This window comes from Xiphophorus maculatus, chromosome 1, assembly GCF_002775205.1.
Source record: "Xiphophorus maculatus strain JP 163 A chromosome 1, X_maculatus-5.0-male, whole genome shotgun sequence".
In the NCBI taxonomy this organism is placed as follows: Eukaryota; Metazoa; Chordata; class Actinopteri; order Cyprinodontiformes; family Poeciliidae; genus Xiphophorus; species Xiphophorus maculatus.
This window is the reverse complement of record NC_036443.1, coordinates 17,838,458-17,862,283: the sequence shown is the minus strand read 5'-3', so window position 1 is coordinate 17,862,283 and position 23,826 is coordinate 17,838,458. Positions and strand designations below refer to the sequence as shown.

The 23,826-nt window shown below is 36.6% G+C and overlaps 2 protein-coding genes across 4 annotated transcripts in view; both read right to left on the bottom strand.

Moving 5' to 3' along the window:
* LOC102218487 (deoxynucleoside triphosphate triphosphohydrolase SAMHD1-like) overlaps nt 1–6,096 on the bottom strand; it is a 30,963-nt gene extending 24,867 nt beyond the window's left edge. For both annotated transcript variants that reach the window (XM_023331190.1, XM_023331199.1), the window contains exons 1-10: nt 6,016–6,096; nt 5,764–5,863; nt 4,158–4,318; nt 3,780–3,895; nt 3,166–3,236; nt 1,363–1,512; nt 850–950; nt 646–754; nt 474–565; nt 250–365 (exon numbers count right to left, since the gene is read on the bottom strand). In XM_023331190.1, the coding sequence (XP_023186958.1) occupies nt 250–365; nt 474–565; nt 646–754; nt 850–950; nt 1,363–1,512; nt 3,166–3,236; nt 3,780–3,895; nt 4,158–4,318; nt 5,764–5,784 (937 nt within the window). In that variant the 5' untranslated portion in view covers nt 5,785–5,863; nt 6,016–6,096. The remainder of the gene's footprint in view (nt 1–249; nt 366–473; nt 566–645; nt 755–849; nt 951–1,362; nt 1,513–3,165; nt 3,237–3,779; nt 3,896–4,157; nt 4,319–5,763; nt 5,864–6,015) is intronic.
* Nucleotides 6,097–8,851: 2,755 nt separating this feature from the next.
* samhd1 (SAM and HD domain containing deoxynucleoside triphosphate triphosphohydrolase 1) lies at nt 8,852–19,657 on the bottom strand. Of its 2 annotated transcripts, XM_023331183.1 has the most exons (17): nt 19,600–19,657; nt 18,915–19,206; nt 18,726–18,792; nt 18,510–18,582; nt 18,146–18,306; nt 15,796–15,911; nt 15,288–15,358; nt 14,580–14,738; nt 13,659–13,759; nt 13,434–13,542; nt 13,254–13,345; nt 13,034–13,149; nt 11,593–11,732; nt 11,184–11,279; nt 10,936–11,040; nt 10,574–10,711; nt 8,852–9,679 (listed from the first exon to the last, which is right to left on the bottom strand). In XM_023331183.1, exons 2-17 carry the CDS (start codon nt 19,099–19,101, stop codon nt 9,527–9,529), a joined length of 1,884 nt encoding a protein of 627 aa, XP_023186951.1. In that variant the 5' UTR covers nt 19,102–19,206; nt 19,600–19,657; the 3' UTR covers nt 8,852–9,526. The 2 variants fall into 2 exon arrangements, with proteins under 2 accessions (XP_023186951.1, XP_005811284.2); XM_005811227.3 differs by lacking the exon at nt 19,600–19,657 and having other exon boundaries at nt 18,915–19,355.
* Between the last annotated feature and the right edge of the window lie 4,169 nt (nt 19,658–23,826).

Here is a 23,826-nt window from a genome sequence, read left to right as displayed (position 1 = left end):
GTATTAAAACAAGTGCTGAATAAACTACCAGAATTAAATTATGAGTGCTAATGGGTAATGCTAATGTCAGTTTTACCCCTATGGATCTTGTGGATGCAAATGGTTTATAACTTCATTTTTATTTCCATCCCTTTGATCTTGCACAAGTAAAATAAAGAGAATACATGTTTATATTGGTCTTAAAAATCCACATTTAATCAAACCAACATACTCTTCTGTTTTTCTACATTGTTGTACAGGTTTACTCACCTGTCAGTTTAGTATATGCCACCATGTCATCAATAGCTGTGGAGAGAGTGAACATTTTCCCATCCTTGCCTTCAATCTGGATGTGTTTATCTGCTTCCAGAAAAGCATCTCCGATCCTGAAGGAAAAACCCAGCTTGCAATGGTGAGAAAACATTGCATGAAATAAAAGGTAATAAAACAGAAACAGTGTCCACCAAGCTCCAGCAATGTCAAGGGCTCCTTACATCCACTCTATGCTGTTGGACACTTTGTGCTGGTAGGCTCTTTTGTGCAAAGAGAACCTTGTGTAGAACATGTTGTACAGATTGAACACCTCCTGTTAACAATAATGACAACATGTAGTGGCAAATATTGTAATTTTGATATAAGAAGGAAAAATAATTAAACAAATCAAACCTTGTCTCTGTAACAGATCTGCATCATCCCACCCACTTTACACACTCTGGCAAATTTAATCAAGCGATGGCAGTCAAAGTTGTTCTGCATACCCAATTGATGGCAGTCCCTGACATATGGCAAGAGCAAAAAATATGTTTAAAAATTTATGGAATTTAAGACAAGATTGAAATTTTGAGAAGAAAATTAAATCCAAAAAGTCACCTAGCAAAATATTCCCACTTATCCACATCAATCTTGTTCCTAGTGTTGGACACAACTTCGTAGAGGAAGGCCTTCTCTTTAGGACGGCCATGGTGTGGCCACTGTGAATGGACAACCACAGAATTGTAGATAAGCACTAATTTTTAAAGTAATATTTTCTGATTCCACAGAAAGAAACAGTGAAATAGGAAATACAAATTGTCCTTTGTCAAAAGTGCATCAATGTTTTTGATACAATGTGGTAGTTTTATACATTATAGTTAATTCCTTCGTTTTTTAAAATTTATTTCATGTTTCTTTTTCCAGTTAAACTGTTTTGAGGATGACTTTTCACTTCCCTGGTAAAGAAGTACTTTCTGTAATTTACATAATTTTCTATATCAGTGCTTGAAAGTTTATCACATCCAAAAAGGGTGATGATAAGATGGAGGTAGTGCAACACATTATACCAGACTAACCACGACCCGGTTGAAGATTATACTGGTATATTTCTAAAGCTGAACAGATGGGTACCTTAGCAATCTTTTCAACCTTTGGAGGATCAATCAGCTCCTTTATAAAGAGCCGGTCCTCTTTCGGCACCAGGCCGTGCTTCTTCATGTCTCCTATCAAGTGATTTTTTTCCACCAGATGGTCAAACATGTCTTGAGATGCTTTCTCATGCTGCAAGAAACATAAAAATAGTTATTCTAAGAAGAGACAGTCACATTTCAAAAATACAAGAAACACGTATTCTGAATAAATGAGAATCAGCCTTAGTTTAAAGCACAGGTGTCAAACTCCAGTCCTCGAGGGCCGCTGTCCTGCAACTTTTAGATGTGCCTCTGCTGCACCACACCTGAATAGAATAATTAGGTCATTAAGGCTCTGGAGAACTGATCTACACAAGGAGGAGGAAATTAAGCCATTTCATTCCAGTGTTTTGTACCTGTGACACATCTAAAAACTGCAGTTCACCGGCCCTCGAGGACTGGAGTTTGACACCCCTGGTTTAAAGCATCAGTAAGGAACTTTTACAATTTTTTTTCACATATTTTTTAAAACTTCCATTATATCATTATAGTAAACTGAACACCTCCAAGTGAAATTCCTGAAGAAATGCACAGCTCCTGGTCAAAAACAACCAATCAGAGCCAGAAGGAGTGTGTTAGCACCGTCTATCAGCATCGTGTACACATGGCTAAATGTTTCAATGGCAGAGAAACAACTTACCGCTCCAGGAAAATCGTTTATTAGAAATAATTAGTGGTCATTCTAAGTAGCCTAGACCCTCCACCTGGCTCTGATTGATTATTTCTAATTAGCACTGGGAGAAGGCAGAGGAGCGTGATTGTTTTCGCTGATTACCTGTCTCATACTATAATGTCACAGCTTTATCAAATATGTAAAAAACTGTTTTTAAAATAAAGGTTAGATACTGCTGCTTTAATTAGACACAGTAGGACACTGTAAATATTTTCCATATCTTTAAATTTAGGCAGATATTCTGGTTCTGATCAGACTTATTTTCACAAGAATCTTTTATAAATTAAATAAGTAATCTTTATGGAGATGCTGTTAGGATTTTTCAGCAGGACTGGGCACCTGTCCCTACTACTAAAACCCAGAGCTGTTTTTATGACCATGGAGTTTCAGTGTTAGATTGAGAAGTAAATTGGCCTGACCTGAAGTCCATGGAGAATTTATGGAGTATTGTCAAGAGGAAGATGAGTGACACTAAAACCAACAATGCAGATGAACTGAAGGCCACTATCTAAACCTCTACGGAGGTTTTCATTAACAGCATTAATGCAAAATACTATTTTTAATGATGGTATGTAAATGTAAATTTCTGAGACACTGAATTAGTTTTTATTATATGCAAGGTATAATCATAACAATGGCCAGAAATGAGGGTGGAATAGTCTTCTCCAATGTGTGTAATGAATAGCCTATTAGCAGAATATTATTCTCTTTAAGGATATGCAATTTTTTCGACAAGTACTGATGTGTTTCATTGCTTAAGTTTTATTTAATCTGTTAAGAAACCAGCAGGGACAGCACTGAATATATTTTTGTTAATCCAGTTGTCAAAAGGACTAGTTTAAGCATTAAACCAGTTAAAGCCTTAAACCAGTTTTTTTTATGAAAGTCATATTTTTACAAACTAGGTAGTCAACTTAAAAATTTTACATCTTTAAAGCTGGTCAAAAAATAACTGTCATATTCTAACTCCAATTCAAAGAGTGGAAGAAAAATGTAGGCTTTCTTATTCTCAAACCAGTCTGAAAAAATAAATGAGGCAGCAATTCAGTAAGGGTAAAAATAATTTCTTACGCTCCACTTATGATTAGGACGTGCTTTGGGGATAAACATTTGATCAAACATGTGGGAAAACGGTCCATGTCCTGAAAAGAGAGAAATAGAGTACATGGGGTCAGAAGTCTGACTTGAAATGAAAATAACATTTCTGAAATTGATCTCTTTCATTCTGGAAACCAATGATCCACTAATCCGTTTTTATCCTAAAAAGACTGAGTTTAAAACTCAGTTTTGATTTTGATCAAGTGAAGATTCTGTTTAGATAAACATACAGATAATAAAATCCTAATAAAAAAAATCACCATATTATTTTATAGATTTTTTATAAAGTTAAAAGATTTATTTTCTAACATAAATGCAGATTTTATATAAATTATTTATTGATATTTGTTTGTCTGTATTGATTTGAAAGTATATTTGGAAGAAGTGGAATACTTCCTTTGCCAAACTCTATAATATAAAATGACAATAGTCAAAAGTAGCAATAAATATAATTCATTTTCTCATTAGAGGCAAGTATAACTTAAGGTAGTGGCTACCCAAGAAGTAGATTTTGAAGAAGTAGAATAGTTCTTGAATGTATTCTATACTGAAGAAGCTGAATATTGTCTTTTTGGGGAATACCTCACCCAGGTCATGGCAAAGCCCAGCAATCTGCACACAAAGGATGTCTCTCTTATCAATTCCTAGACCTGGCTGCTTCTCTTTGAGAGTCTGAAGAAGTTCTCCAGCCAAGTGCGCCACCCTGTAACAGCAACAAAAAGATATCATACAAAATAAAATAAACATAAAGAAGTAAACTGATGTAAACTTTCAACAGACAACTAATGTTTGCTCTAAACCAACATAGTACTTAGACATCTATAAAGTTATTTTGAGAAGCACTGATATACTTTTGCAAGACACTGTGTAAGTATTTTGCTCTTAAAGCCTTTAAGTTAAAAGCTTTAACTTAAAGGCTTTAACTTAATTAACAGCAATTAGCTGCAATAAATACAGACATTTACCCAATGCTGTGCTCAAAGCGGTTGTGGGACGCTCCAGGATAAACATAATATGTTCCGCCAAGCTGCTTGAGGTTTCGAAGTCGCTGAAACTGAGGAGTGTCGATGATTTTGACAAGGATTGGGTGCAGCTCAATATTGCCATGAATGGGATCATTGAACACCTGAAAACCAGGTATAGAATCATGTCAACATCACTAATTTAAGAAAAGAACCAAAATAATTAATATCTGTGTGAAACCAACAGGACACCATAAGTGATACCCTGTAAATTCTAGACACTAACAGGTACCATAGAATTGCACAAAAATCCATGAGGGACGACGGAGTCCCAGCTCGAAATTCCGTGAAAGAGGTGTAAGGAGCCTTGTGCCAGAAGCCCATTAAAATGCTGTCTACATCGTTTTAAACTGTGTGATTGTGAGCATGAGTGGGAATAAAAATAGCAATAGGTATTTTGTTCCATATAACACAGTAGGAGTGTAACCGGTAAACCTTTTATGGATCCAAACTTGACTAAAACCCACCTGTTTAGGATTGTTTTTGAAACCTAATCAATTACAACTTTATTGATGGAACTTGACTTAATGTCGTGTTTTTTTTGTTGATTCTATGTTGCATTGTGTTTCTGTGTTTGATATGATGTAAAGCACTTTGAAATGCCTTGCTGCTGAAATGTGCTATACAAATAAAATTTGATTGATTGATTGACAGAAACTTGAGTGATAACTTTGTCCAAAAATAGTAGAGTCACAAAAATAGACTTTTAAAATTGTAAAGAAAGAAGAATAAACATCTCTGGGTTTGTAGTGTAATTCAAATTTTACATTTAACAATTAATTTGTCTCAATAAAGTCCTCCTTTACAAATTGTCAAATTCTTTCTTTACTTTGTATCACTTACTTATGGTGTATTTTAAACAGTATAATTATGCAGTATTTTGTATGCCACCAAGTTATTGTCACCACTTTTGTGACAAACCAGTTGTGAACACAGAGGAACAGAGAATTATATCTCCCTCTAGTGCACATATGTCAAACTAAAGTCCCAGGGGTTGTGTGCTTAGATGTTATTTTGCTAATTAAATTAAAGCAGTTTCTGTCTCTATACTGTCAATGTCGGGATCTGTTCCTTATCTGTGTTTATTTTGAGTTTCTGTCTCTCTGAGTCTCCGTGTTGTCCTGTCTCCCCTTGATTGTTTTCAGGTGTTTCTTGTCTCTTTGATTACCCTCTGTGTATTTAACCCCACCTGTGTTCTTTGTTCCTTGTCGGGTCCTCGTCGTGTCTGTCTAGTTTCCAGTTGTCACCTGTAGTAATCATTGCTCTCTGTGTTCTGGAATTTTGGATTTGCATCTTATTAAATCATCTACTTTATCGCTACCTGGGTTTGCTGCCTCTGCCTCACCACCACTCACACCGCAAAACCTGACAGTCAAACTATCAGTGTGAAAATATGTTCAATGTAATATGTACTGAGGTATTTAATATTTTAACAGTTTGTTATAAAATAATTTCATAGAAGCATTCTCCCATAATCGGCCCTTTGAGGACATTTGTGAATGAAGTGAGAATTAGTTTTTCACACCTGGTCCAGTTTAAACAGTTTTACCTTAGAGCCATTGTCTGCCATTGTTTCAGAGGTTTTGCAGGATCAGCATATGGTCACTAAAACTCTTGAAATGAAGGATCAAATGACTGATGACAAGATGCTGTAAAGAAGGAAAAGATTAAAACAAAGACAGAATTTCCAGTATGAACAGATAACATAGCATTTATTAATATGGTATTTAACATGACTACTTTTAAAGCAAATGCCAAACACAATAAATAGATTTTTTTCTGTGACTCTATGCGATATTACCAGCACAGCAAGGAAACTTCAGTCACCTCAGAATCTTCAGAATCAAAATTCCAACCTGCTGCTACAACAATTTATATTGGCAGCTAGAGTGTATCCTCCTCCAGGGCAGGGTTATTATCTGATGTGAAAGAGAAACGCATACAAAGCACCGCCTCCAGACTGGTTGATATATTTTAGACAAATAAGAAAAACATCATGAAAATTGACATTTACTGAGAAGTATAAATGTATTTTTTTCCCTAAATAATAGAAGCGACTTTTTTTAATTACAAGGAACAATTGACTAGATTGCAGGATGGAAATTTAATAAAAAAGTGGTAACTTAGGGCTATGTCTACTTCTGGAAAATTTGTCCTAAAGTTGATCAACTAAAATTTAACAGACACGTAACTTCTAAAAAATGGAGAAGATCTTTCTAAAATATCATCAGAATACAAATCTGAATAAATTCCAGTCCCTCAGTGGTGTCTGAGCTGATCAAGGGTCTGTATTCTGCTCAGGGGCACCGCCAGGAATCTTGGGCCCTCTGACAAAAAATTTAATTGAATGAAACAGGTTCATCACACCATTGAATGTTAGATCCCTTTAAATCCAGACCAACTTGCTCTCATTATGTGGTCAAAAGATTCCTGTAGTAAAGGAACTTGACACGGAAACTTGTTTACTCATCACTGCCTGAAACAGTAAAAGTTGCACCTGCCTCTCATACCTTGAATGAATTTCACTCTATCACTGCATATTAATTGGATCCATTGGTCTTGTAAAGTGAATCAGTCACCAAGAATTCACCTGTTTCTCTGCAGCCTTTAGCATGAGGTGAATAAAACAATCAGACAAAACAACTTGTGTCTTTCTTCTTTAGCTTCAGATAACTTTATGGTGTCCTCTCAACTCTGAAGAGTTTATTTCAACAGATGTTGTTTCTCAAACCTTCACAAGGGTTACATTCAAGAACCACAGCAACCAACATTGAGATTTTTTCTCGTTTTCAAAATTTCATTCCTGCCTTTTTGGAGGAAAATAGCTTTTTTGCACAACTGTTCATTCTTGTTTGGATACTGTGCAGTTGGACTGATTTTGGGCAACATTTATCAACTTTTTACTATTTTTTGTTATGCTGTGTAACCATAGCAACAGGATGGTATACAACAGGGAGCAACTGATTAACATTGGAAAAGCTGAAATAATACCACAGCTGAAGCCAGATATCCCAAGAAAATGATGTTTGTAACTTGATGTGTTACCTATTGAGTTTGAATTGAGAGTGGAACATTTCTTTAAATAACATAAAAGTGATAATGTTGGTTAAAGCAAAGAGAAACACACAAAATGATGTGATGCTATATTTAATATATCAACAGCAATTTTTCAGAGCATTTCTAAACGTTTGAATAGCATCGTTGGAATCATAATCCTGAAGTGGGAAGAACATAATTTCATAATAAACTGGCCACAACCAGACTCCTGTTGTCCAGTTTCTCAAAGAGGAGCCAAATAAATGAATTGTGTGAATGAGTTGTCCAAGAACCAGGAACCACATGAAAACAGTAAACAATCCACTCAACAATGGCTCCTATGTACACTCACTGTGTATGAGTCAGCTAGAAAAAGCATGTTGGAGCTGGTTTAGAGTTTTCTGCAGAGAATTTGGAAAAGCCAGTAAATAATGGGAGAGCAAAGTCCTGCTTACACATAAAACCTCTGGATGTCACTGCAATCACATTCTTAGAGGAAGAATGATAGGGCACCTCACAAAACTCATGTTTGTAGGTGTCAAAATCATGGTTTGCTTTACTATGAAGTATCATTTTCAATGTCATTTCAATTTCTTCCATTATGTTGTGAAATTTTGAGCTCTGGTTCTTTGTATTTGTGAATTACTTCAGATTACATCTGTTGTTTTATTTCCATTGCCCCATTAGAAAGCATTAGATTAAGAACACTGATGTGTTCAATACTTAGTTGCTGGCTTTATTTGCTTGGCAGTAGATGTACAAACATCTATCATTTATGCAACTTTAAGAACATTTGTTCACATTTTTTTATTTTAATTGCTCCATTGCCTCTTAAGATTCTTGCCATACAAACATATGAAGTGTCAAAACTATGGGCAACACCCTGTTTCAATCATCCAGACCAACAATGGAAGCCTTGATGCCAAGAATGAAAAATATGTGAACACACCCGTTACTGAACCTACAACAGCTGATGCTTCTTTGCTGTTTTGATCACCTGGAACAAAACAAACTCATGCCAAGAATGAAACAGGTTCATCACACCATTGAATGTTGGATCCCTTTAAATCCAGACCAACTTGTTCTCATTATGTGGTCAATGGATTCCTGTAGTAAAGGAACTTGACACAGAGACTTGTTTACTTATCACTGTCAGAAACAGTGATTTGGAAGGGTTTCATTTCAAAATGGTTGTTTCTACCTCTTCACACGTTGAATGAATTTCACTCTATAGCTGCATATCAATTGGATCCATTTGTCTTGTAAAATGAATTATGAGCCCACCAGTTTCAATTCCTGAAATGGAAAGATATAGCATCATAACATAGGGATGACACAGATATATCTGATTGTTTCATGTTAATTGAACGAGCAGTTTAAAATGCCCAGCATAATTGGGCTGAAGTCAAACAATGTGATGGTGATACTGGCATGAACATAATATAAGATTTCTTTGCAGCTTGTGATTGTAATTCTTAGCGCAATCAGTCACCAAGAATTCACCTGTTTCTCTGCAGCCTTTAGCATGAGGCGAATAAAACAATCAGACAAAACAACTTGTGTCTTTCTTCTTTAGCTTCAGATGACTTTATGGCGTCCTCTCAATTCTGAAGAGTTTATTTTAACAGATGCTGTTTCTCAAACCTTCACAAGCGTTACATTAAGAAACCACAGCAACCAACATTATCAGTTGTTTTTAAACACAGTCAAGCAAAGATCTGATGAGCCCACAACATGATTAAGTAGAAGGTAAACATTAAAATGTTTCAATCTTTCAAGCAAAGATATTTCCTGGAGAAACAATAAATAAGGTTGTATCAAAAAATTCAACCAAAACACAACTCTACATGAAATAAATAGAAAGGGAGTTCCTCCCTCATCTCAAATAATAAAAATAAAATATAAAAACACTTTAAAAGTGCAGACATGTTTCTTTAAATGTAGCAGACTGATGGAGGTTATTAAAGCCTGAGTAAAATTTGATGAAGATACTGTGTTGAAAATTATAAAAGGCCTTTAAACTGCCTAATGAATATTTGACAAACAAAACCAATTAAAAGCAATAAAATAAATATGTATATTGCTAAATTGAACCTTTTTCTGAAACAAACCTCGTCTAGGACTGTTCACTAAATCGTTCTCTTCTACTTTCTGTGTTTTGTATAAAAACTTATTTGCTGGGCTCTTCAACGAACTCGACTTGTAGAAAAATACACTTGTCCTGCAACACTCATCTGTTTACTTATGTGCAACAAGGGGCAGCTGTCTCTCTCCGTTCACTGAAAGTTAAGCTGAGTCTTTGCTTTACTGAGTCCGTTCATGCAAACGTTTGCTTCTTTGGCGCTGCAGCCATCACTGTCCTCGCCTTCTTTGTCGGTGCACCAGCTGAGTTTCAGAGGAGTCAGCTCAGGTGCTATGACATCTCCGTCCTACAGGTAAGAAACAAATGTTTGTTATGAGATTTGCAGGAATGCAAAATATGAGATTTGCAAGAATGCACCATTACCAGTAGAAGGTTGTGTAGTTTTACCTTCATTAAATTAAATGCAAATTTGAACTATGTTTACTGTACCACCCGTCTATACCACCATCAGATTCTGATGCGTTTTGGGTCATATAGAGCTTTCAGGGTGGGCTGCATGCATTCATGCATCCATCCATTCATATTTCTACACATGTATTTGAGAGCGCAGTTGCAAAAAATGTGGACAAATCTGCCGGAACACTTTGTTTGAGCTTTCATGGTGTCTGAAGTCTGAACAAGCAAGCGAAACAGTATATGATGGGGAAACAACATAACAGAGAGTTTGTTCCATTTCCAAAAACCAAACAGAGCCTGGAAAATTGTAAAAGATTGATAAATGCCTGCGGCTTCATGAGCAGATGAACACAACAGAGACTGATGGTATAACTACATGTTCATCTTTATGAGGGTTTTTGTCGTCGTTACATCGTAAAATGACTAAATCAAAGCGTAACATCCTAAGCTATGTCAACAACAAATGTCAGTTGTGAGTTGTTTTCATTAGTTTATTTTTACAGTTTCTTTGTAGAAAGTTACTGAAAAAGTAACATTTTAGGTATGTGTTGCAAATATTCATAAACAGTCTGACATAATGCACATTAAGGTTTATTTGGTTTATTTATTATTTTGACCTATTACAATAGGCCTCCGACACTGTCCATACATACTGGTTAGTGTTCTGTTAGTGCAGGGCCTTAGAAAAGGAGAGAATTCTGCTTTTTAAAGTTATGACATAGACATAACATTAAAATGTTAAATATCTGACCAACTGTTTATGCCATGCAGTCTGCAGAAATACCTGAGGCTTTGAGAAGTTCCTGTCCATGCACCACTGAACAAAGTGCTTCTTGGCGGCCTCCAGGGTCCTCTCATCTGTCTTCTTGCAGTACACCCTGATCAGTTGTTCAGCAAAGTGCTCTGGGAGAAGTTTAGACACCTAAAAGGAAAAACAGCACCACATAAATCTTTATTTTTAGTAATAAATTCAAGATGGAAACACAGAGAGAAAAAATGTAGTGTCAAACTGCTGTCTTTGGGGAGTAATGTAATGAAGCTTTCAGAACGATTCCTGGTCCAACACGGCTAAATCAAACGGCTAATCTTGTTAGCAAGCAGATAGGTTCTACAGAGCCCTGATAATAAAATTTGGTATTACATTACCTGGTTTTTATTGATTTTTATGGCTTTTGTTGGGTCATCCTTGCAGTAAAAACGCACGTTATTGATGGGGTTCTTTTCCTTCATCCCATAGTCCATCGTGATAACCTACAAGGAAAGGCAATATTTCATAAAATAAAACACAGACAGAAAAGCTCAAGTGTTTCCCCCTGCCCCAAAAAAAATTAACTCCTGAAGTTTTGCAGAAAGGTTACAAAGAGATCTGACAATTTTTTTTAAATAAAACTCACGCTGACAACAAAGTCCTCTGGCTGAAGATCAACATCACGAGAGCCACTGTGGGGGATGGACTGAGCCAAATCTGCCTCCCAAATGTGAATATTTTCCTTAAGATAAGAAAATAATTGGTAAAGTGAGCAGACATTTCCATTTGAACATCATTAAGATGACACACAAAAACTACTGCAGTAAATCTGAGATTTTAAAAATTATTTTTCATCACAAAGGCCTTATTTTAATTGAATCCAAAAATCTGGGAAGAACATTTCAATTTCTGCTCTTTTTAGTTTATTTTCCAGTTTCCAGAATATAACTTACTGCAGCATGACAGTGTGTAATTTGAAAATATGCAAACAATTCAGGTTATTCAACCTTCCAATAACATAAATTTGCAAAACAGCTGCCCAATTACAAACAAACCTGAGTGACGGTCAGGGCTTTGTCTGGCTGGGTTTGACCCAGACACTTGTAGAGTTGCCGGAGGATGATTTTGCGCAGTATCAGCCTTGCTTCTGCAAGCTCCTGAGAGGACGAGTTCAGGATCTGTTCAAACACATTATCTACAAAACAAACAGAGAAAGAAGAAAACAATGTTAATTCAACTCAAGAAACTTGTCTAATTCATTGAGAAAGCTAACCACAAGAGAACGCTTGAAGTTAATGATACAAAAACCATTAACTTCCAGACTGGCATACCTTTGTGTTCATGGCTTTTCTAAATTATAGTCATGGAGCCTAATTTACATTTGACAAGTATTACACCACCTCTCTTTTATGAAAAAAGATGCAACGAAGGGAAAACAACTATATATTAAAAAGGTAAGTGATAAATGCAGAAGGCCATATTTTGATTTCACACTTTAAAGAGTCACATATAGGAACTTGTGTCTGACAAACTGTTTATGTTACATCAACAGATCTGTCTGACAAACTGTTTATGTTACATCAACAGATCTGAGTAAGGAGTCACTATGACTGGCTGTATAGAGATGTGAAACAGGCTGAGTCAGCTCTATAGAAAAAGATGAATCTTAATACACTTAAAACTCTTTAAGAATATGTTTCAGGGACTCTCTTAAAAGAGTTAAATAATTTTCTGTACTGATTCGCTATGCAAAATGTGACATTTCTTCCAGCAAATACAAACCCAAATGGTAATAAATGGGATTGCATAAGCCGCAAAATGTTTTGTTTTTTCTTTAGGAAATCAGACGAATCCAGCGAATGGGCTATAGCTAAGATTTTTTTCGTGTAAAGTTGCTCTAGTTTAAAATAAATTCAAATTTAGCATTTTATTGTGTACCAAGGTCTCAGAGTCTGACGCTGTTACACAACTGGAGAGCTACTTCGATGACAGACTGCTGTATCCCAGGTGCACAAAGGAATGAAAAAAAAAACAATGCATGTGTCACTTTAAGTAGCGAATGCAAACTTCTGGTGTTAACTGGGTGTGTACAATATCATAATCACAGGTATTGGAACCAATACTTAGAAGGATATTATATTCCAAGTGCCAAATTATGCATACCAATAATGTATGCGGCCTGCTGGATGGATTTTCACTCCCTTCTGTGGAAATGTTCATTTTTAGTGACTGAGATGTTAAAGCTCACAAACAGTAGTTGGGAAACTGTGATGAAGGTAATATAAAAAACAGAGTCATGAAAACCTGGATTAATATCATTACATTATTCAACACTATTATTACCATATGTTTTTATCATATTGTGCTGTCTTAAAATCAACCCATGACTTATCCCAATTTATGATTCGTTACCTCAGCATACGTTTCAAAGGCTCATTCAGCTTTAATTTGACTAAAAATGTAATTACATGTAAATTTACAGTCTTTGTTGCTGACCTGTCAGCTTTGTGTAGGCCACCATGTCATCAATGGCTGTGGACAGAGTGAAGATTTTTCCCTCAGAGCCTTCAATGTGGATGTGTGGATCTGCTTTTAAAAATGCTTCAGTGATCCTGTGGACAGAGATCAAACTTATCAGGACTTCAGAAAAAAACTGCTGCATGTTCCAAGAAGGAAAATCACAGCAACTGAGCAAAAGAAAAGAGTAATAGCTCACATTGTCTCGATGATGTTGCCCACTTTGTGCTGGTAGGCTCTTCTGTGGAGACAGTTCCTAGTGTGGAACATGTCATACAGATTGCCCACCTCCTGTTTAAAAACACATCCTGAATGTTAGAGACCAACTTTCACATTTTCTAACCTGTTAATTAAGCAATGAGAAAAAATAAAATTACACCTTGTCTCTTGTGCAGATGTGCTTCTGTCCATCCACTTCACAGACCCTTGCAAACTTTAGGAAACGCCGATAGTCAAAGTTGTTCTGGATGCCCAAATGATAGCAGTCCCTGAGGACAGAGAGTGAAACAATGAAAACATTTTATGCAATAAGAACATAATTTACATTACAGGTTGATAATAATGTAAATTAGCACCGAGTCATTAAACCATAACAGTTCCCCACCTTGCAAAATAGTCCCATTTATCCACATCGATACCGTTCCGTTTGTTGGCGACAATCTCATAGAGGAAGGACTTGTCTTTAGAACGACCTTTGTACGGCCACTATGAAGAAGAAAAAGCAAATGAATTCATCATTGGCAAATATTATTTTAGGAGACTGAAACATATGTTTTATGATTCAGGTGTGGTTATTTACAATAATGTCAATCCCTCTTAAACAAACACACTTGATAATCCACATCGGTCCAAACATCTGTGGTATTACCCTTTACTGTAAACATATCCTGAAACTTTCCAGGATATGGGGTTTGGTACAGCAACTAATGCCACCATATCCTCCCATTTAAATCAAATTTATGTTGGAGAAAATACAAATAATAGACGGGACATTTATTTACATTTACATGTGTATTTATATGTGTATTTATTTACATTATGTGTTGTAGTTTGGTTCTTATGTCCTGGATCGCTACTGCTGATGTGATCACATGACTGTCACATGATTTAAAATGGTGATGTACTGTACATAGCTTAACTGTTAGATAAAAGAGAGAAGTACTAGAAACGTCACCTCTGTGATTTGCAACAGTGGGGGTTGTTGCAAGATTTATTATGTTAAATTAAACACATTTTGTAATCTTACTTTTATAGCTATGTGAATTTAAAAAACCCTAAAACATTTTGGGGATTTAATTTGGAAAAAAAAATGCCATCAGAGTGCTTTATCTTTGCAATTTTGGCCAACAAAGCAAAATGTTTGGACACCACTGGGTGTCCAAACATTGGGATTTAATAAGGCCCAGAATTGAGAAAATTAAATAATTTTTTTTAGACTTTGCAGAAACTCTGAATGTTGCAATAACACAGCCAGAAATAATGATACAGAGTGTGCGCGGTTTGTTTTCTTCAACATGTTGGTCACCTTCTCTCCTTGACCTGAGCTGCTCTCTGTCGGTCCTGCGATCTGCTCCTTGATAAAGTTCAGGTCCTCTGGCAGCACCAGACCGTGCTCCTCCATGACCGGTCTCAGGCAGTTGTCATCCACAAGGTAGTCAAACATTTTTAGAGAGGCAGCCTCGTGCTGCAAAACACAAAAATGTACTTGAATGGAACAGGTTCAACAGAACAAAATCAGCAGAAAGTGAACGAATGACAACTTTTGATTGAAACAGAAGGAACTCAGCTGATTTAACACCCAATAGGCTGTTGTAAACTCTTTTACACACTTTTGTAAAGACTCTGTTTAGTCATTCTCATGTCTATCAGTCTGAGCCATAAAATGTGCTGTTACCTCAACACTTGACATTAACAGTTGTGTGCAGAAGCCTGGCAGAAATGTTTACCCTCCTCAATAAAATCTTCTGCAAACTTTTGATCTATAAATTCACAACCTGGTTGAGTCCAACAGAGAGGACTTCTTGGCATTCTTGAGTTTCTACATCTATTAAAACATTTATGTTGTAATAAACTGGCTTCCATTGGCTGCAATTATTTCAGCTGTAATTATGTGACTCATAATTACAGCTGAAATTAGCTTCAACCAAACAGGGAACACTATGTCTTGATACTGGTGAACAAACGGACAAGAAAAACCAGACCATGCATGAAAAAAAAAAAAAAAAAGTCTTACCTTCCATTTAATTCCTGGACGTGCTTTGCGTAAAAACATGCCATCGAACATATGGGAAAAAGGTCCATGTCCTGAAAGGGGAAGAACACAGCAATACTGGGTTTACAGGCTCTTTCAGAGGCGAGTAGCAAGATCTTAAAAGGATTGGAAGTGTTGAAACAGATGATCAGCAACTCCACTTCTGTTCTTACACCCAGAAACTGAAGCCAAAGAATTGGGAAACATCTGAGATGAAACCCGCAAGTAAGTTCAGTGTTAAGTATGTGCTTTTAACTACATTACTTCACAGTTTAAAGACAAACTAATCCCTGAATGGATTAGTTTGTCTCAACTGACACAACAACAGTTGATGTTGTGGAGAAACAGTATTTTAAAAAGAGAAATAAAGCCTCTTCCTTTCCTCACTACAAAAGGGACAACATCGAAGATAGTGTAGTGAAGTCCCTAAAAGTTCAGAATGTTGCTAGTCTCCGATTCTGTGAACCCATCTGCCCAGAGCAGCACTGACCGAGGTCATGGCAGAGTCCAGCGATTTGCACGCAAAGAATGTCCCTGCGAGAGATGAGGAGCTCTGGTTGTTTCTCGTTGAGAGCTTGAACAAGTCGTCCAGCCAAATACCCAACCCTGTAATCAGCCAGAAACACAACAAAGTGTCACGAGAGAGACACGACTGATTTATTACTTGACCTGCTTGATATAGCTGGCCAAGTGAAAACAAACATTTCCATTTTAAAATACCAGGCGTTGGTGAAGTCTCCACACCCTGTCATTTTGTTCCACATAGCAATGTTTTTATATGACAGGCTCACATTTCCACTTCACCTGCATTATAAAGTAGGCCTGTCATGATAAACAAATTAATTAATCGCACGATAAATTAAAACTATCGACCTCATTTTAATTTATCGGCTTTATCGTTTCTTCCGGCCTTTTTCTCTTTCTGCTGATGACATTGAATGAAAAAAGGTTCAACTCCGGTCCTCTCCACTGACCCTCCCTTCCTCATTGCCGTAGTGAAATGCCCTGTGCACACTACAAGATCTTAGAGCTGTCAGCTGATTCTCGGCCTATTTTCAAAACCTGGGAGACCACACATGAGCCGACAGAAATCCTAGGTATAACAACCGGGTTCGATCGTGCCGTGTGGTGTCCAACAATGGGCACCAAATAATGGCTACAAGTCCAGTTAACTAATTTTTAAATCAGGCATTAATCAATGCTTTACTACAATGTCAGTCCTAACTGAATGAAAATCATTATAACCTACTTATGTCACGAAGAACAGCTGAAAAGTTACCGTAGTAATTTCACTCCAACTCCTCCCCTTGTCATTTCTATATTCTTTGCACGAAATGTTGAATAAACATTAATGTTGTTTCCTCATATCATCTCCAATGTCCGCTGGACTTCGGGTTGCCCTGTGTCAGCTGTTTGGGATTCCCCTCCATAATTTCCCCTCAGAAAGCAAGGAGGGGAATCCATGCTTTCTGATTGGCTGCCTGTCATATTCAACAGGCTGCGTTAAAGATCCCAGCGGGGGAAAAACCCTGATTTAGATCGGCGCGGCCACGACGATCTACCGTAACACACCATACACTACAGAATGATTGGTTACAAAATCGCAAGCCACAATCTTAGAACACTAAATGTTCTAAGATTGTCGGAAGGGGAAAATCGGGGCAAAAAATCGTGTAGTGTGAACTACTGCATCAGGTAGTCGATGTGCCCGTCTTCTCCATTTAAATCTAATTATTACTGAAGGGCAATATAGTACACAGACTTCATAATCTGCACTCTTTTAAATGTAGTATTTATTTCCACTTTGGCTTTATGTTGTTTAGCTTTAATTCAAGTACATTTTTTGTTAATGGAGACTGAGAATCCATTTTATTTTTGTTTTTGGTTGTTTTGTTAATTTTGTTCATCAGTTCCAGTGTTTAGTGTTCTTTTGAAAATAAAGTGTATTTATCTTTGGCAGGAAATCGCATGCATTATTACTTCATTTCCATTAAATTGGTGTAAAATGGTCTTCAAACAATATTAACGTTTATCGCAATAATTTTTGAGACAATCGCTCAGCAAAATTTGTTATCGTGATAGGCCTATTATAAAGTGGAAATAAAAGAACAGATAGGTTATAAATATGTCCTTTATTGCCCCACAGTGGGAAAATTCAGGTGTCACAAGAGCAACTTATGGTCAAGCATGCATATTCACATTGAAGGTTTTATAAAATATATGATTATATACATTTGTGTGTACAAAAAATTATTATTTAAAAGAACTGAAAAAACTGTGCAAACAACTGGGATGTGCATATGACTGCTGCTATAGTGATTTATTTATTTTTTCTTAGGAGTAGTGATAGTTATAATGTCTTACAAGTCCTTGGAGGAACGATCTGTATGTTTGAAAAATGATTGAAAATTGCTGCTGTGAGACAGTACGTACAGTCTGAATGAGCGTTTTTTTTTTCTCTCCAGTAGTTAGGGGAATATAAATCTCTAAATGTGCAACGCAAGTAGAGGTGCAGCTGTAACTGCGGTAAAAGGTACAGCTACAAAAGAATGTGACTCACAGTGTCTTAATGCAAACGCATGCACCAGAATTAGGATTTTATGAGTAAATATATTTGAAATTATTTTCTTTTCACATGGTAATAATTCACTTTGTTTTGGTTTATCAACTACAAACTAACAAAATAAAATAAACTACAAACTTGTGGTTGCAATTTGACAAAATGTGACAAGCTTTCCTTCGTAATGATAATAATTCAGCAAGGCACTGTGAGCATTTCTCTCCCAAATCCATTTCCTAAAGTTAATTAGGAGAACTAGGTGTGACATGTAGACACTTACCCAATGCTGTGTTCAAAGCGGTTGTGGGAGGCCCCAGGAAAAACGTAATACGTCCCTCCAAGCTGCTTGATGTTTCGAAGTCGTTGAAACTGAGGCGTGTCGATGATCTTAATGAGAAGCGGGTGCAGCTCCACGTGGCCATGGATGGGATCATTGAAGACCTGACAACCAGGCAGGAAAACGACATTAGAACAGGATCAGTTCTACTCTCACGACCAACAGCATCACAAAGAGGTCAAAACAAAAACACAGAGGAGACTCTTCTTCTTCCTCTGTGCTGTCTGTGTAGATGCCCTTGGACCTACAGTCTGCTTAATGTTATCTGAACAGCCTTGACAGTCTGTCTTAGTGGGAAAATGTTTACCTTGCTGGGCTCAGCTTCTATCTGCCACAGTTTCCTGAGGCTGTGCAGAATCTGTAGACGGTCACCGAGACACCTGAAGTGAACAATCAGAAGATTTTCCTTTAAAAACCTCTTCCTGAGCTACAGATTCGATGTAGAAGCAGAAAAGGAAGTAGTGGCCACGTTTCCTTTTGTCCACGATGTCATGTTGTTTTGTGGAAAGATGCAAAGGCTTACTTTATGCCAATCTTCTCCAGGTCTTCATCCTTGAGGCACCTCAGTCCCACACCTGTAATCCTCTCAGCTGAATCCCATCAGAACCAAATGCGCAATGTCAGTAAATATGTACAACCACACATCCACGTCATGTTTGCGTTGCTAACAAGCATTATATTTATTTGTGACTAACTAAATGTAAAAGCGAACCTCTGAACTTGTCCTTCCACTCTTCAAGTCCTTCTCTTTGCAGGTACTGACAGGTTTCCTCGACTCCCCACCGCATGAAGCCGGAGACCAGAGGCGAGCCTCGGACCACTGACGCTCTCTTCTCCGGGGTTTTGAACTCCTCGTCCGAGCTAGCAGCTGGCCCCATGGGTCGCTTTCGACTCTCCATGTCGATCACACTAGCAGGCGTTTAGTTGGTTGTCTGAATAAAGACGGGAATAAGCGAAGCCGGAAGCAGTTTCTCCACGCTGTCGGAGACACAGCTGATTCGGCACTGAAAGCAGAGAAAGAAGGTGAAAAATACCCGGGTTTTTGTCGTTTCGCCCGAGCAGCTAAGCGAGTTCAAAAACACAAGCGACTTCCCAATTATTTATTTCAAAATAAAAGCCCACTTCACCCCTTGGACAACCACAGCAGTGAAGCGACACGAAACCAAAAATAGTTACCATTATTCGTTTATCTTAATAAATGTTATAGTAAGCATGCTCAGGTCATCTTGAGCTACTAGTTGTTACAGCATGCAGGAGGACACAACCATTCTAACTCTGCTGTGTTCTCCTACTGCTCTCTACATAGCTGATTAAAGTTAAGATTAAAGTTTTAAAGTTATTAAAGTTACAATTAAATCCTCTGTTAATTTTTTTCTCTTTATGTTTAGTAGTCTCACCACTTAACAGCTGAGCATCTTCTGCCAATAAAGTTATGTTCTCTCTCTATTGTATTTGATAATAGCCTCTTTCACATAACACTCCCAGGCATGATTAAGGTACTGATGACAAATAGCTTGTAAATTAGCCAGCCACAGGATTTAAAAATGCTAAATACTATTATTTAGCTATTATTCTATTGGAAAAGAATGGTATGGGGAAACTTCTGATCCAGTCATAATGAATAGTGCTCATGTCAATCACACACCACACCTCCAATTGTCCCACACGGCTGGAATTCTCTTGCAGTTGTGCAGGACATTATCAACTGATTTTCTCTTTCATTTCTTGAAAGAATCCATTGTCTCTTTCCTGGACATTCAAGTCATTCACGAACCAACTGCTGTAACTAACTGGATGCCTTTTCATTCCATAGACCGTAATACTGGCTCTGTGTTAAAGCGTCTACCTATGGATTTCTCTTTCTTTAACGTACAAAAATTGTATGGTACTTCTGTTTTTAATTGCATTTATTTTTTCTTCTCTGGCCTCTGACATCCAGCTGGTCATAGAAAATGGCATGGCATCTTAAGATGAGTTATGCTGAAAGTTTCTTCCTGTTATAATGGAGTTGTCCTTTCCACCCATGTCACATGCTCACTCAGCAGGAGGGATCATTTATAACTTTTGTTAACTGCATATTCACTTGAACTACAAGTGGCACAGCAGGCTCAGCAGATAGAAAATGAACAATTGAGCTTGTGTCAAAACAAGAAGTGTGAGTTTTTACACGATCTTCATGTGTGGTTATGTGTTTTGCGCATATTTGGTTGAAACACATATTCTTCATTCGGTGAAGTAACTGCAGGTAAAGTAGCCGAAATTTTTACTCAAGTTACAGCAGTATTATTGCAACAATAATATTACTCAAGTAAATGTAAAAGTATAACTACATGTAGAAGCAATTTATTTAAAAACAAAAAACAACAAAAAAACTCATGCAAATGTAACTGACTAAAACTAAATATTACCCACCTCTGGATTATTACTTTTTTGTTTGCTCTTGAAGCACTGTAAAGCATTACAATGAAAATTTAGTAAAGTATAATTTTTTAAAAAAAATCTTTCCTTGGAGGCTTGTTTTTATTTTAATTTGGACGTTGAACACTTCACTTCCGGTAAGACAAGACAACCTTTTGACAGTTTATTTTGACGTATCTCAATTTGGATCACGCAGCGGGGCGGGGGAAAGTGTGCCGGTGAGCAAATGTAGCATTAGGAAATGTGACTATTTTAAGTCGCATCAATAATTTTTAGTCTCCTCTCATTCCATAAAAAAAAAAAACAGGAACACATCCTCATCCAGCGCTGCATCGGTGGTTTGGTATCAACAACAATATGTGTGAAGAACAAATAAATTAATGCATCTAACGTACTATGCATGACTTTAATGCAACGATCAAGAAGCAATAAAAACCAACCATTTTGCGTTTTGTTTGCAAAGTGAGACTTTGGGGAGTTAGCAGTAAAAGCGGAAGTATGCGTCTGTTCTTTAGTCACATAAATGACTCGATTATTGTCTACTTTCATTTTATTGACGGGTAGACGCCCGAATTTCCAGGTGTCATTGAATGTACCAAAAAAAAAAGACACTGTCGCAGTTGCGAACTCTTAATTGGCTTATTGATTTACAGATGAATTCATTAATGTATTGGTTTAGTTGACAACAGAGGGGTCATGATGACAACAATGAAGATTAAGCAAATTATAGCAGTACGGAAATGAGTCGATCGCCTTGCAGACAAACAATACAAGAGACGGATTGCTTTAGTTTATAGGATCCATCCCTACTCTAAAAAGGAAAGCTTCACCCGCTGTACACATGCTGATTTTCTAAGTTTTCAGTGCATTAAATTACCTCACTTGTCACCCAGATAGTTTAGAAATAAAAGCTTCCTTCTAAATAAGACGAATCAAAACTGTATGTCTTTACTAGTTTAATGATAGCTTATCCCTTTGAAAAAGTACTTATTTGAACATGAATTACATTTCCTAGTATTTTTAGTTAAGCTGTTTTGTTGTGAGCGTGTTTGGCCGTGTTTGTTTTAACGTCTGTTGATTGATATTTTGTTGAAACTGCAACTGTGAGTTCAAACAGGTTGAGAAAATGAAGGACCATGGAGCTAATCATAAATAGGAAGGTTCTTTATTAAATGATCAAATTGTTTCGATGGGAATGCAAAATCCTATCAAAACATTTCAAATTTTTGAATTCTGTCTGCGAATATCTTTCATATTTCAATGTGTTTCAGCAATGACCACAAGATGGCACTGTAGCTCCGGTCTCGGATTGAATTTGCCTTCCTGTACAATCCTAAAATGAGTTCTGTAAATAATTTTAATCACTTTGATTTGTCTTGCCAGCTACTTATTGTCGAGCCTGCATTTGTCTGGTCTGTTACTAAATAGCAAAACCAAATACATTAATCTAGAATGTTAAAACAGATATGAAATGTTTACCACCAAACAACAAGCTTTACTCACAAATGGTGAAAGACTAATCTAAATGTGCATATGAAACAGAAATACTTTTTATAAAATGTCTACTTACAAGTCCAAAAGATGCAGACAATCAAATCCTGTTTTTCACAAGCCCAGGTTTTATTCACTGATGTAATCTTCATTTTTAACCACATGCATTGTTTCTGTTGGGCCGACTCCCAAAATGTTAGTCTGAAACCCAGCTTTATGTCTTGAAACATTTCCCTGTAAATTATTTTTTTTAGATGTTTTGAAGGATTTTAAGATAGCATGTGTATAAGTGTGTTATATGTTCATGATACTGCAAAAGCCTCTTAAAGTAGCCCATAAACCAGTAACATTTTTCACCTTTGTTCGCTCATTGGTACTTGTATCCACACGTGAGGCACCAAAGCAGAAAGCGTCTTAGCCTACAAGATTTACTTTGCTAAGTATTTGTAATTACTGCAGATATTTGCAATAGTTTAACATTTTTATAATCATTGGTCCACAGTACATGCCACTTAGAGAGGTTGTCATCCAGATCACGGTGGGCCTTCAGTGCTTAAAAACTTCAGCCGTTCTTTAAGCATCGAAGGAGTATGTTTATTTAATGTCACAAGGTTTTCAACTAAGAAGGCTGGAATTACACTGTCAAAACAGGACAACTATTTACATTGATTAATTATGAAAAGAAATGAAAATTAAATTACATAAAATACAACAACAAAAAAGAATGAAGTAATTAGTAATCAGCAACATTTCGTGGCCTTATGAGCAAAACTGTAACATGGAAAACAAAATGCTGTTTTATCTGGGATCCCTAACTTCAGTTCCTTTATCAGCGTATATAAAACTTCATTCAACAGCTATTGTCAAAGGATTTTAGCTGTCTATTATAAAAGTGAATATTCTGCTAATGTATAAGTCTTTTCATGAAGAAGAAACTGGCAGTGCATAACATAATAAGAAATAATCATTTGATTTTAATCATCTAAACATAACATTTTAAGCCAGTTTACTGAGCAGATTTATTTTGCCGGTCAGCAAGGAGACTGAATGTCTGGCACTAGATTCCTGTTGATATATTTTATTGCTTCCCTGCACTGCAGGGGTTGCAGTTTTATCACTGCATAATACCCAAACACTCCAGCTAGAACTACAAATCATGGAACAAATTACTGCCACCGGCGTGTTTCACAAAAAGAAATGCATTTTGTGACCTGGCATGGAAAATCTGAACATATTTAGCGCTTTATGGCCTATATATAAGATAATTAAATTGAAACCATTTTAATACACTTTAAAATATTGCAGAGACCCCAAAGGGGAGACTTATGAGAATATTTTCAACAAAAGAGAAAACAAAAGAGGAAAAATAAATCCATCTTCATTAATGGCTGACTGCTTACTTTTTTCCAAGCAGTTTCTTTTACATTTGATTTGTTTTTTCTCTTTAAACAAAATGACCAAAAATGTCAGCAACTTGTACTCACTGCTTTTCCTTTAGAAAAACTATTTTTGCTCAAAGAAAATGAAGCCAGTCTGTTGAGCCGAACCAGTTTCCTCGGGACACAAGAACTGAAAAGTAAATAGTAAAAGTTCAGTGGGAAGTTTAATGTTTTATTGTAATGTTCCTTTAATTATGTTACGCTATGACTTATTATAATGAGCTTGATGCACATGTTTTTAAATGGCTCAAGTTCATTTTCAGATTTGTGCTTTTT

Coding starts and splice junctions, on each gene's coding strand:
- samhd1 (XM_023331183.1), bottom strand. CDS start 19,101: ATGGAGAGTCGAAAGCGACCCATGGGGCCAGCTGCTAGCTCGGACGAG. Junction 14,739..15,287: donor GTCCAGGAATTAAATGGAAG/GTAAGACTTTTT, acceptor TGTGTTTTGCAG/CACGAGGCTGCCTCTCTAAA. Junction 13,543..13,658: donor AAATGGGACTATTTTGCAAG/GTGGGGAACTGT, acceptor CTCTGTCCTCAG/GGACTGCTATCATTTGGGCA.